This window comes from Chiloscyllium plagiosum, chromosome 29 (genome assembly GCF_004010195.1).
Source record: "Chiloscyllium plagiosum isolate BGI_BamShark_2017 chromosome 29, ASM401019v2, whole genome shotgun sequence".
Classification (NCBI taxonomy): domain Eukaryota; kingdom Metazoa; phylum Chordata; class Chondrichthyes; order Orectolobiformes; family Hemiscylliidae; genus Chiloscyllium; species Chiloscyllium plagiosum.
In genome coordinates this window covers 40030943-40044028 of record NC_057738.1, presented here as the reverse complement: position 1 = coordinate 40044028, position 13086 = coordinate 40030943, and the positions used below count along the sequence as shown (strand labels likewise).

The 13086-nt window shown below is 40.1% G+C and overlaps 1 protein-coding gene across 3 annotated transcripts in view; it reads right to left on the bottom strand.

The window, feature by feature from the left end:
• Nucleotides 1-13086, bottom strand: part of pign (phosphatidylinositol glycan anchor biosynthesis, class N) — a 111794-nt gene that overhangs the window by 82782 nt on the left and 15926 nt on the right. For all 3 annotated transcript variants that reach the window (XM_043719611.1, XM_043719612.1, XM_043719613.1), the window contains 3 exons: nucleotides 7905-8035; nucleotides 5504-5620; nucleotides 3356-3396 (listed from right to left, as the gene is read on the bottom strand). In XM_043719611.1, coding sequence (XP_043575546.1) covers nucleotides 3356-3396; nucleotides 5504-5620; nucleotides 7905-8035 — 289 coding nt within the window. The remainder of the gene's footprint in view (nucleotides 1-3355; nucleotides 3397-5503; nucleotides 5621-7904; nucleotides 8036-13086) is intronic.

The window sequence follows — 13086 nt, the reverse complement described above, 5'->3', positions numbered from 1 at the left end:
GATATTAGAAGTGTTGGAAATCACGAGGACATAAGGGCATTTTATCTGAATGCTTTTAACACTTGTAACAATGTTTACTTTAGCCACTCTTTGTATTCTGTGCTAGTTTTTTTCTCATTTTCTGTCTTACTTTTCTTTATAGCTCTTTTGGCTATAGCTCGAGTGGCTTTCTATTGACCTTTAAAACTTGCCCAATCTTCTAGTTTCCTGCTGATCTTCTCTACTTTGTATGCCTTCCCTTTCAATTTGATAGCCTCCCACAAATCATCGGAAATGAATATGATTTAGTGACCATTACGGAGATATTGGTACAGGATGGTCGCGACTGGGAGTTAAATATCCAGGGGTATCAGACTATTTGGAAGGACAGACAGGAAGGTAAGGGAGGTGATGTAGCTCTGAAATTCAAGAACGACACCAGGGCAGTGCTGAGAAATGATCTCAATTCTATGGAGAATAAGGTTGAATCCATTTGGGTGGAAATTAGAAATTCTAAGAAGGAAAAGTCACTGATAGGCGTAGTATTTAGGCCACTAAATAATAACATCACATGGACGGGAAATAAACAAAGGAATAATTAATGCCTGACTGGTAGGGCAATTATCATGGGGGATTTTAATCTACATGTTGATCAGTCAAATCAGCTCAGTCAGGATAGCCTTGAGGAGGGGTTTGTTGAGTGTATCCGCGATTATTTTCTTGAACAGTATGTAACAGAACCGATGAGGGAGCAAGCTATCCTAGATCTGGTCCCGTGTAATGAGACAGGAATAATTAATGATCTCATAGTTAGGGATCCTCTTGGAAGGAGTGATCGCATTGTGGTTGAATTTAGAGCACAGATGGAGAGTGTGTAGACAAAATGCAATACCAGGGTCCTTGGCTTAAACATGGGAGACTACAATAGGATGAAGGAGGACTTGGCTAAAGCAGACTGGAAACAAAGATTTTATGGTGGGCCAGTTGATGAGCAGTGGAGGACTTTCAAAGCAATTTTTCAAAGTGCTCAGCAAAAGTATATTCCAGTGAAAAGGAAGGAGTGTAAGAAAAGAGGTAATCTGCCATGGGTGCCTAAGGAAATAAGGGAAGCTATCAAATTGAAAGGGAAGGTACACAAAGTGGAGAAGATCAGCAGGAAACTAGAAGATTGGGTAAGTTTTAAAGGTCAATAGAAAGCCGCTCGAGCTATAGCCAAAAAAAGCTATAAAGAAAAGTAAGACAGAAAATGAGAAAAAAACTAGCACAGAATACAAAGAGTGGCTAAAGTAAACATTGGTCCTTTAGAGGATGAGAAGAGGCATTTAGTCATAGGATATGATGAAATGGCTGAGGTATTGAATAGGTATTGTGTGTCGGTCTTCACAGTGGAGGACACGAATAACATGCCAGTAATTGACAAAGAGACAAAAGTAGGTGAGGACCTGGAAACAATCATTATTACAGAAGAGATAGTGTTAGGCAAGCCAACAGAGCCAAGGATAGACAAATCTCCTGGCCCTGATGGAATGCATCCCAGGCTACTAAACGAGATGGCAGAAGAAATAGCAAACCATGCAGTTGTGGGAAATTTTCCAAAATTTGCTGGAGCAGTTCCTCCTGAAAATAGATTGGAAAACAGCAAATGTGATGCCACTGTTTAAAAAGGGTGGTAGACAAAAGCTGGGGAATTATAGACTGGGTCACTTAACTTCCATAGTCGGGAAGATGCTTGAGTCTATTATCAAGGAAGAAATAGCAAGGCATCTAGATAGAAATTGTCCTGTTGGGCAGACGTTGCATGGGTTCGTGAAGGGCATACTTTACAAATTGGACTATTTACTTGAATAGTAAAAAGTTGCAGCATGCTGCTATGCAGAGGGACCTGGGTGTCCTTGTGTCTGAATCACCGAAGGTTTGCCTGTAGGTACAACAAGTAATTAGGAAGGCAAATGGAATTTTGTCCTTCACTGCTAAAGGAATTGAATTTAAAAGCAGGGAGATTATGTTGCAGCTGTATCGGGTGCTGGTGAGGCCACACCTGGAGTAGTGTGTGCAGTTTTGGTCTCCTTACTTGAGAAAGGATGTACTGGCTTTGGAGGAGGTACAGAAGAGGTTCACTAGGTTGATTCCAGAGTTGAGGGAGGTTGGCTTGTGAGGAGAGACTGAGTAGACTGGGATTATATTCATTGGAATTTAGGAGAATGAGGGGCTTCTTACAGAAACACATAAAATTGTGAAGGGAATCGATAAGATAGTTGTAGAGAGGATGTTTCCACTGGCAGGTGAAACTAGAACAAGAGGACATAGCCTCAAAATTAGGGGGAGCAGATTTAGAACTGAATTGAGAAGGAACTTCTTCACTCAGAGGGTTTTGAATCTACATTCAGTAAATGTTTTTAAAGCTAACATACATATTTTTTTGAACAATAAAAGGAATTAAGCGTGAGGTGAGAGGGTGGGTAAGTGGAGCTGAGGCCATGAAATGTTCATCCATGATCTTACTGAATGGCAGAGCAGGCTCGAAGGGCCAGATGGCCTACTCCTGCTCCTAGTTTGTATGTTCTAATCATTTCATCATTGATTCTGATGCCATCAGTTGCATGGGTCCATGGGTCTAGATTTCCCTCTCTACACCTTTCTGCCTCTATATTTTCCTTTAAGATGCTCCTTAAAGCAGATCTTTTTGACCACAATACACACAAACCTAAGTTTTTGGTCATCTAACAACATTAATATTGACTTAAAAACAAAATAAAGCACTGAATCCCCTGCATCTTATTAGGTTAAAGGTACTATTAAAAGATATGCTGTTGCTATTTCTCTCTTTCTGAAAGATTAGAGCTCTGTCCAGTTTAATTTCAAAGGGAGCCTGGTGAAAGTTTTGAACGTTGTTTGGCATGGGGTAGGGGAAAGCAAAGAGGATCACAAATCAGGCTGACTCAGCAGGTTCCTGTTCAACAAACTGGTCAACACACTTATGACATGTTGGAAGCAGGCATGAGGCTCATTTAACATTATATGGAATTCAAATGAATAGTAATGAACATATGATTCACAGTAGCCATGTGACACACATCCAACCCATCCTTATAAAATGGTTCTTCCAGGTTGTCAAGATGGACAGTGATAAGCAAACCAGCATTTAAGGATCGATGGGAAAGTGAAGTGGAGGTAAAAGGTCAGCTGCAATTCTATTATGGTACTGCAAGTTCAAGGGGCAAATCATCTAATCCTGCTCCATTTTATGTTAACAAGATGGTATCTTTGTACTTAGAACCCTGGAGCTTAAAAAGTGAGAATATCTTAGGTGTCAGTTTTCTTTTCACAATGAGAATTAGAATATAATGTTCATCTTTGAGCAAGATAAGGATTTTACCTGGTTTACATCTAATCTTCTCGAGTCATTTAGTTTCCATTCTGAAACAAACATCGAGAACAAATTTTAAAAATGAAAGGTAATAATTTCTCAAATCTTCCCTTCCCTCCACAAAAAAACAAAAATCTAATTAGTACATGCAATGTGAATGGCATTGGAAATTGCCTTGGAAAAAGACACTACTCCTCCAACTCATTTCCACTTTGGTACCGAATGTAAATCCCCAATGACTGACAGCAAATCAGTGACTATGTAGAATGAGACAGAATGATGGATTGTCATTTAAGACTACAATTGCATCACTTTGCTCTCCTCAATTTCACTTACAAGGTCAATGATGAATAGCAGAAGTGAAGCAGAGGCATACATCTATCAGACTTGTACAAGGTAAGATTACCTTGATGTTTCTGTTTTGAGCAAACCATTCAATGCTTCAGTAAGTAATAGAGAGTGGGCTACAGATCTTTTCACAAAAGCAGTGTTTTCCTTCACAACCACCTCTGGACCTTCCTCTGTACCCTGCTTTCCCCAGTAAGGAAAAGCAAGAGGAGTAGAGGAGCCCAGGAGAGTCCTGATGCACAGGCAGCAAATGAGTTAGGAAAGGGGTGATCCAGCCAAACATTCACCCTGCATAGGATTCATCACCCCAAATTTCTGAGGAGTAAAGCACCACAAAGCAGGTTTCTCCAGGAAATGTTAAATGACTCATGCAGGAGACCTTCAAACTGGACCTTGTAGCATTGTCTTGCACTCTAACAAAATAGACATTCAATGACTCTACAAGGTAGACTTATCCTGATCAAATGCAGAGGATTTTTGCTACTGCTCAATCTGCATGGGGCATCGTGTATGCTATTGATGCTCCCTCAGAAGGACTAATTTGTACACTTCTACTTTCCCGGACATAAGACCATAAGACACAAGAATAAAATTAAGCCATTCCAACCATCAAATCTGTTCTGCCATTTGATCATGGCTGAAATGTTTTTCAACCCCTTTTTCCTGCTTTCTCCCTGTAACCCTTGATCTCCAACCCATCAAAAACTTAGTTATCTCTGTCTTAAATTCACTCAATGACTTGCCCTCCAAAACCCTCTGTGGCAATGAGTTCCACAGATTCATCACCCTCTGGCTGAAGAAATTCCTCCTCATCTCAGTTCTAAAGGATTCTCCCTTCACTCCGAGCTGTGCCCTCAATCCTAGTCTTTCCTCATGGAAACATCTTCTCCACATCCACTGTTTCCAGGCCTCTTATTATTCTGTAAGTTTCAATCAGATCCTACCTTATCCTCCTAAACTCCATGGCGTGCAGATGCAGAGTCCACAACCACTCCTTATTTGACAAGCCCTTCATCCCCCAGGATCACTCTTGTGAAGCTCCTCCGAGCCCCCTCCAATGCCACCACATTTCTCCTTAGTTTCCGGACTCAAAACTGCTCAAAATATTCTAAACATGGTCTGTCTGACCAGAGCCTTATACATCTTCAGCTGTACATCTTTGCTCTTCTATTCTAGCCCTCCGGAAAACTTTTGCATTTACCTTCCTAACTGCCAACTGAAACCACATGTTAACCTTGAGATTCCTGAACCAGGATACCTAAGTTCCTTTGTTCTTCAGATTTCCGAGGCAGTGATATCAGAGGCAGTGTGACCTTTGCATTTGTGGTGCCAACGCACACATCCTCAAATATAAAGCAATTGGATTGACTGGCAAATTATTCATGTTATATATTAACAATCTGGACGAAGGAACTGAGAGTGTTGTTGAAATGTTGTTGCCTTCTTTACCACCTGCTGCCCCTGCATGCTTACCTTCAGTGACTGGTACATAAGTACACCCAGGTCCCGCTGCACATTCCCCTCTTCCAACTTACAGCCATTCAGTTAGTAATCTACCTTCTTGTTTTAAATAGAAAATGGCTAATGTTAGGTTTTGAAAAATATTAGCTTTTTTGAAAAAAGAAAGTTCATGCAGAATAGTTTAATACTCCACAATGGTGACCACAGTTGAAAAACGACTGAATGACTAAAGTGCATCAAAACGTCTTATGGTTGTGCAAGATGTAAATAAATATCTGTCTTTCTTTTAGTTAGCTTTTCCAAGTAGGCGGACTAGGGACAATCAAACTGGAATGTGATTAACTGTACCTTGGAGAAAATCATCTTGAAATTGTTGATTTGAGTCAACCAATGGTCCATTTACTCCCGCTCCCCATGCAACCAAGGGTGTGAGGGTTTCTGAGGGGTGGCCTGCACCATGTGAACCTGTATCAGTAAACAAATTCAAAATTTACAAATGAATTTGATGTAGCAAGATACATCTTGTCAAGACCCTTTTGAAACAACGACAATGACGCAAAGGAAAATTTGGTCTTGAACATTTTCTCACACACACAAATTTTCAAACTGTTTTTTCCCATGCAGATATTATTCAGCTGCTAAGAAAATGGATCATTTTATGGAGAAATATCCCTGGAGAAAGGTCATTTTTTGTCTTTTAACTTCTAACTTCTATTTATAGCTTCTAACTTCTATTTATAAATGAAACAGCGGTGGGACCAATATTGGAAAGCGGCCACTCAGATTGCGCCTGCTGTGATATTTAAAGCAGAGTTCGATCTGGGCAGTCAGTGCTCCCCCTGCAAAACTTGCAAGAAACTAATTAAAAGGCAGAGGTCAATGGACTTCGTGGAATGGCCAACATTATTTTTGTCAGTTGCTTCATCTGCTACTTCCTGAATCCACTCAAACTCTATGGGTTTGTACAGGAGTGAGGGCACCCACTCCCTTTATGCTCATCAAATATTAGCCAATCCCAGAGGCTGTCAGCAGCTATTCAGTACAATTTATTTTGCTGGAAAAATAAGAACACAAGACATAAAAGCAGAAGTAGGCCATTTAGCCAATCAAGTCTGCTCCACCATTCAATGAGATCATGACTGATTTGATAATCTTCAACTCCACTTTTCTACCTGTTCCCATAAACTTTGATTTCTTTACTGATTAAAAAAATATACTTAATGACGCAGTCTCAACAACCCTCCATGATAAAGAATTCCGCAGGTTCAAAACCCTCAGAGAAGATATTCCTCCTTAAGTCTGTCTTAAATGTGCAACCCTTATTTTGAAATTATGCCCTCTTGATCTGGGTTCTTTGACAAGGGGAAACAGCCTTTCTACCCTGTCACATCCTCTAAGAATCTTATATATTTCAATAAGGTCGCCTCTCATTCTTTTATATTCCAATGAGTACAGGCCAAATCTACTCAACCTCTCCTTCTAAAACAATCCCTCGTTTCTGTTAGCAGCCTAGTGAACCTTCTCTGTACTGCCTCCAATGCCAGTATACCTTTCCTTCATTATGTGGCTCAAAACTGTTCACAGTATTCCACCTGTGGTTTGACTAGTAACTTACATAGTTTTAGCAAATCCTCCTCACTTCTATACTCTATTCTCGTTGAAATAAAGGCCACTATTCTATTTGCCTTCCCTATAACTTGGATGCTAGCTTTTTGTGATTCATGGTTGAGGCCTCACAAATTCCTCTGTTCTGTAGCTTTCTGCTATCTTTCTAAATTTAAATTATAATCAGCTCCTCTGTCCATCCTGCCAATGTGCATAATCTCAATTTCCCCACAATAGATTCCATCTGTCAAGTGTTTGCTCACTTATTACCTTATCTACATCCCTCTGCAAGGATGGGTTTCTCGGATTTTGTTTCCTGCTTGGAAGGATACTTTGCCAGTCAATCCAATTGCTTTATATTTGAGGATGCGTGCATTGGCACCACAAATGCAGAGGTCACACTGCCTCTGACATCACTTTCAGAAAAATCCCAGCAGGTGCCCGCCTCCAAGATGACGCAAACCAAATTTAATTGGAAACAAATACTGTTCTCACCTTCCGAACCATCGCCACTCCATTTGCTATCTCACTCTTTGCCCCTCTGCTAAGCCCTCATCAGTCCATTCATTCCCTCCCCACTGCTAAGCTTGTGGCAAATAGCGAGGGCTTGGAAATGAGCAGTGAGCAGGAAGTGGTAGAGGTTCAGAAGAGAAAGGGACAACAAGTGACAGATACTATGTGTCCAGGAGGCAGTACGCAGGCAGCTGATGGAGGCGGATGACGAGTGCAAAGCAATGACATCTGCAGTGGGAGAAACCAGAATTGTGCCAGCAGATGGAATGAGGTGCCAAATGGGCATCAGCAACTGTTCCTGTTCATTGGCAGGAACTGGAGAATTTCTTTTACAAAGGTATTTGCCACTCCCCAGTAAAAACATTGGTGCAGCACCACCCGATGGCAGATGTGATCTACTGCACCAAGAATTCAGACAAAGCTGAATATCAGTAGATTAATGATCACACAACATTTGGTGCTAAATCATGCAGAGTTTAATACAAAACCTCATTATTCCCATGCTTCTTATAATGTCGTATCCTTGGAAAACCTGACAACAATCAATATTTTGTTAATTACATAATAGATTATTAAACACCACATGGACAATAATCTCAATATTATTGTCCAGAAATATCAAAGTTCTTACCCCAATCTGTCATCCCATGATCAGAAGTGTAGATGAAGGCAGTGTTCTTATCATTTCTGTAGAAATCTTCAATGATAGACACAACTTCTTCTATACCTTTATCGACTGTTCGGATATTTTCCTTGTACTCGCTGAATAATAAACATTCAGAATCACGTGTAAGAAAAGCAAATTCACGCACTTCTGTAATTTAGTGAAAGATTGCATTTATATGGTGTCTTTCATGACCTCAGGATGTGCCAACTGTTTCAGTGCAAAGGAAGTAGTTCTGAAGCATAATCACTGTTGTAGTGTAGGAAACATGGCAGCTAATCTGAGCACAGCAAGTTCTTTGAAATACCAGTGACAAAGCCACCACATAATGTTTTGTAATATTGAATCAGAAATAAACAATGGCCAGGATACAGGGATAACTCCTCTGCTCCTCTTCAAACCAGCGCCATGGGATATTTTACCTGTGAGGGCAGGTGAGACTTCAGTTTAAAGTTTCAGCTGAAAGACAGCACGTCTGACAGCATAGCACTCCTTCAACACTGCACTGGAGTGCCAGCTTAGCATTTGTACCTATACCCAAGACTGGGACTTCAACTCATAACCTTCTGACTCTGAGGGGACTACCATACACTACCTTCTGACTACCATACACTACTGGCCTTTTGCCAGCTCATGCAAGCTAATTAGAAAACAAAGAAAATTATGCAATTGATGTTGTAGTCAACAACCACAAGGACATGATATTCCATAAACTTCTGAACAGCAAGTTCTATTCACCAAGTTCAAATGTCAAGTACAGGAACTTAACATAGAGTGATGGACTGCTGGCTTTTCAAATCCAATAACCTGAACTTTAGAATAGCAAGTCAGCTATCCAAAGTGAAATAAGTTTCAGAAATCTCAAATGGATTTATAATCAATTGTGCGACAAATTGAGAAATCCCTCAAAGAGCAGATGATAACTTGATGTCGAAGATGCACAAATGAAAACCACATTCCTGGAATCAAAGAATTTCCAAATTCCGATGTCCCAGTGATTTAGATAAATATAATATGATGTGTGTGTGCACCTTACAACAATGTTAAGAATGAACATGCAATCTTTCAATGATAAAGTACTTACTGTAGAAAATCAATGACTGAAAATACCATGCAAATCTTATCTACAGATATTTCAGAGAAATAATAAGACCTGCATATCATAAATACTTGAGACAAGTGTCAGCTGTCACAAGTTTGTTATTGCCTCCAATGTTTACCTCAAAAATATATCTAATTCTCTGAATATTTGTTTGGTGTACAGATTGAATAATTTTGGCATAAGGACACAGTCTTGTCATACTCCTCTCTTTGCTGGAAACCTATCTATTTGTCCTTCTAGCCTATTTGATCCCAAATCACACATCTTTACATTAAGGTAGCATTTTTATGTAACATGTCTATTAATAAATATTTTTTCATAGTCTACAAAACATAGACAAAAGTCCTTGCTTAGCAGAAGGAGGTCATTTGACCCATTATGTCTGTACCAACGCCTGAAAGAGATACCCAGCTAGACCCATTCTCCGTAGCCCTATAAATTCATCACATTCAAATATATATCCAGCTCTCTGTTGAAATCTCCTATTATATCTGCCTTCACCACTCTCCTCAGCAGCACATTACAAATCCTAATAATTCTGAGTGAAGACGTTTCTCCTAATCTCCCGCCTATCCCTTTTGCTGACAATCTTGAATTGTTATCCCTAGTTACTGTCATATCAGACAGTGGGAACAGAAGATCCTTCTTTACCCTATCAAAATTGCTCATAATTTTAAACACCTCAATAAAGTGACCTCTTAATTTTCTTTGCTTCAAGGAGAATAAGCCCAATTTCTCAAAACTTTCCTTGTACCTAAAATCCCCCATTCTTGGTATCATTCTTGTCAATCTCCTTTACACTGTCTTCAGGGTTTTAACATCCTTCCTTAATTAATGTGCCCAATTCTGAACACAAAATTCCAAATATCGTTTGACCAATGCTTTGTAGAAGTGCAGCATCATTCCTTGCTTTTATAATCTATGCCTCTTTTATCAGCCTAAGGATCCCATAAGCCTTCTTAACAAGTGATTAAATTTGGCTGACCACCTACACAGAATCATGCACTTTTAGATAATTATTGAATACTTATGTTCTTAGGCTGCGTAAATGCTGACAACACAGCACTATTCACAGAATCAGTCCAGCCCTATAAAATATCTCTCATGAAATCAAAGTGAGAAGTTTAGAATATAGGTTGAACATGAACAGCAAAAAGATTCTTAAAATGTAATGAAAAGGAACATATTAGAAGAAACTAAAGGGAAGACTCCCAAAATGTTGATAGTGAGGAATTCAGAAGGCAATGCCACTGACTATCAAAGGGAGATGGTTAGATTCTCTCTTATCCGGGATGATTATTGCAGGGCACTTGTGTGGCATACTCGTCACCTATCACATATCTACCCAAGCCTGAAAGTTGTCCAGGTCTTATTGCATATTAATGTGAACTGCTTTCGCCTCTGAGGAGCCATGAATGGTACAAAACATTACACAATCTTCAGCGAACATTCCCACATAATGGCAGGAAGGTCATGACAGAATCATAGAGATGTGCAGCACGGAAACAGACCCTTTCATCCAACTCGTCCATGCTGACCAGATATCCAAACCTAATCTTGCCCCGTTTGCCAGGACTTGGCCCATATCCTTCTAAACCCTTCCTATTTGTTTACCCATCCAGATACCTTTTAAATATCGTAATTGTACCAGCCTCCACCACTTCCTCTGTCAGTTCATTCTAAACACTCACAACCCTCTGCTTGAAAATGTATGGGTAGCTTAGTCTTTTATGTTCAAGAGGCATTCTTATTTCAGAACAGGAAGAAGGGTAATTTTTTTTAGATTAGATTAGATTCTATACAGTAGGGAAACAGGCCCTTTGAGGAGAAAGTGAGGTCTGCAGATGCTGGAGATCAAAGTTGAAACTTTATTGCTGGAACAGCACAGCAGGTCAGGCAGCATCCAGGGAACAGGAGATTCGACGTTTCGGGCACAGGCCCTTCTTCAGGAATGTGGCAGAGAGCTTCTTCAAGGAAGGCATCCTTGTACGAGGATTCGCAGTAGGTTGAAATCTTCGAGGAGAAAGTGAGGTCTGCAGATGCTGGAGATCAAAGTTGAAACTTTATTGCTGGAAAAGCACAGCAGGTCAGGCAGCATCCAGGGAACAGGAGATTCGACGTTTCGGGCACAGGCCCTTCTTCAGGAATTCCTGAAGAAGGGCCTGTGCCCGAAACGTCGAATCTCCTGTTCCCTGGATGCTGCCTGACCTGCTGTGCTGTTCCAGCAATAAAGTTTCAACAAACAGGCCCTTTGGCCCAACAAGTCCACACCGACCCTCCGAACAGTAACCCACCCAGACCCATTCCTCCACCCTCTATTTACCCCTGACTAATGCACCTGAGTATGAACATGTGGAAACCGTGACAAACAGCAAATGTTTTTGACAGAAGTATTCTAGTTAGTTGAGAGATGCCAACAACGTTGGATTTGACGTGTTGAATTGGCAGAGTGGCTTGAAAGCTGCTCTGCTTCTCAACAAACTGCCCACAATAAGGTGATAAGCTCATGACTGATCCTATTTGAGCAGCAGACAGGACTTACCCTCACTTAGTGCCCAATTTTTGGAATAAACATTTGCACAGTAGGGAGCATTGAGCCAAAATCAGACTGTTTTATTCATTCCAGGGGAACACTCAATTTCTGGTGACAAGATATGCCCATGAAATGCATTAAATATCACAGCAAAAATATAATGGCATGTAGCGTAACCTCACTACATTCATCACTCTGCAACTAAAAGGTATTCAAAGCTTAATAATGAAAATGGCATTAAAACACAATTCATAAAATTTTACTTTATATCATATCTAGTTTTACATCAGAATGGGATGTGATAGCTTCCATAGATGACTTGCATGACATAGATCTCTTGGTGGTATTTTTTCTGAAGTCTTCTTCTCGATCTTTGTCATGCTATATCAAGACCGGACTAATGCTACATACCAAGTCTTAGATCAATTGCAAGCATCAGGAAAATGAATTTCAACACTTTTTTGTTGCAGAATTTTCCAAGCTGCCAGAGGTAAGTTACTTGGAATTAGAATTGGTTTGAACTTGAAGAATTTTCTCAAGCCAACCAATTAAACCTGTTGGTTTATAACCTGGTGTTGTGTGATTTTTAACTTTAAACTAAAGAATATCAGGATACATTATCCTCCATCTATGCACAGTACTGAACACGTCACTCTTATATTTAGCAATGCATAGTGTTTACAGCATAACATCACGCCATTTGGCCCTCGAATTTCATGCCAAAATATACATTCCACACGAGTTTCTTCCCATCTCTCTTCATTTAACTCCTTCAACATTTCCTTCCACCTGTTTTTTCCTCATGTGTCTATTTAGATTCCTTTCAATACAGCAATACTATTTATTGCAATGACTTATGACAGCAAGTTTCACATTCTAATCACTGCTGGGTAAAGAAACTTCTGCTGAATTCTCGATTGGGTGTACTACAATTATGGCCTCCATTTTTGTTTTCACCCCCGAATGGTAACATTTTCTTCACATTTACGCCATCAAATTTATATTTGCCAGGATTTGGTGTTGGAGAGGCTGTTAGGTCTGAAGGTTGATAAGTCTCCGGGGCCTGATGGTCTGCATCCCAGGGTACTGAAGGAGGTGGCTCGGTTCCTGAGGATTGGAGGGTGGCTAATGTTATACCACTTTTTAAGAAAGGTGGGCGAGAGAAAGCAGGAAATTATAGACCAGTTAGTCTGACCTCAGTGGTGGGAAAGATGCTGGAGTCTATTATAAAGGATAAAATTACTGCACATCTGGATAGTAGTAACAGGATAGGACAGAGTCAGCATGGATTTATGAAGGAGAAATCATGCTTGACTAATCTTCTTGAATTTTTTGAGGATGTAACAATGAAGTTGGACGAGGGAAATCCAGTAGATGCAGTGTACCTGGACTTTCAGAAAGCTTTTGAAAAAGTCCCACACAGGAGGTTAGTGAGTAAAATTAGAGCGCATGGTATTGGGGGCAAAGTACTAGATTGGATTGAAAATTGGTTGGCTAATAGGAAACAAAGGGGA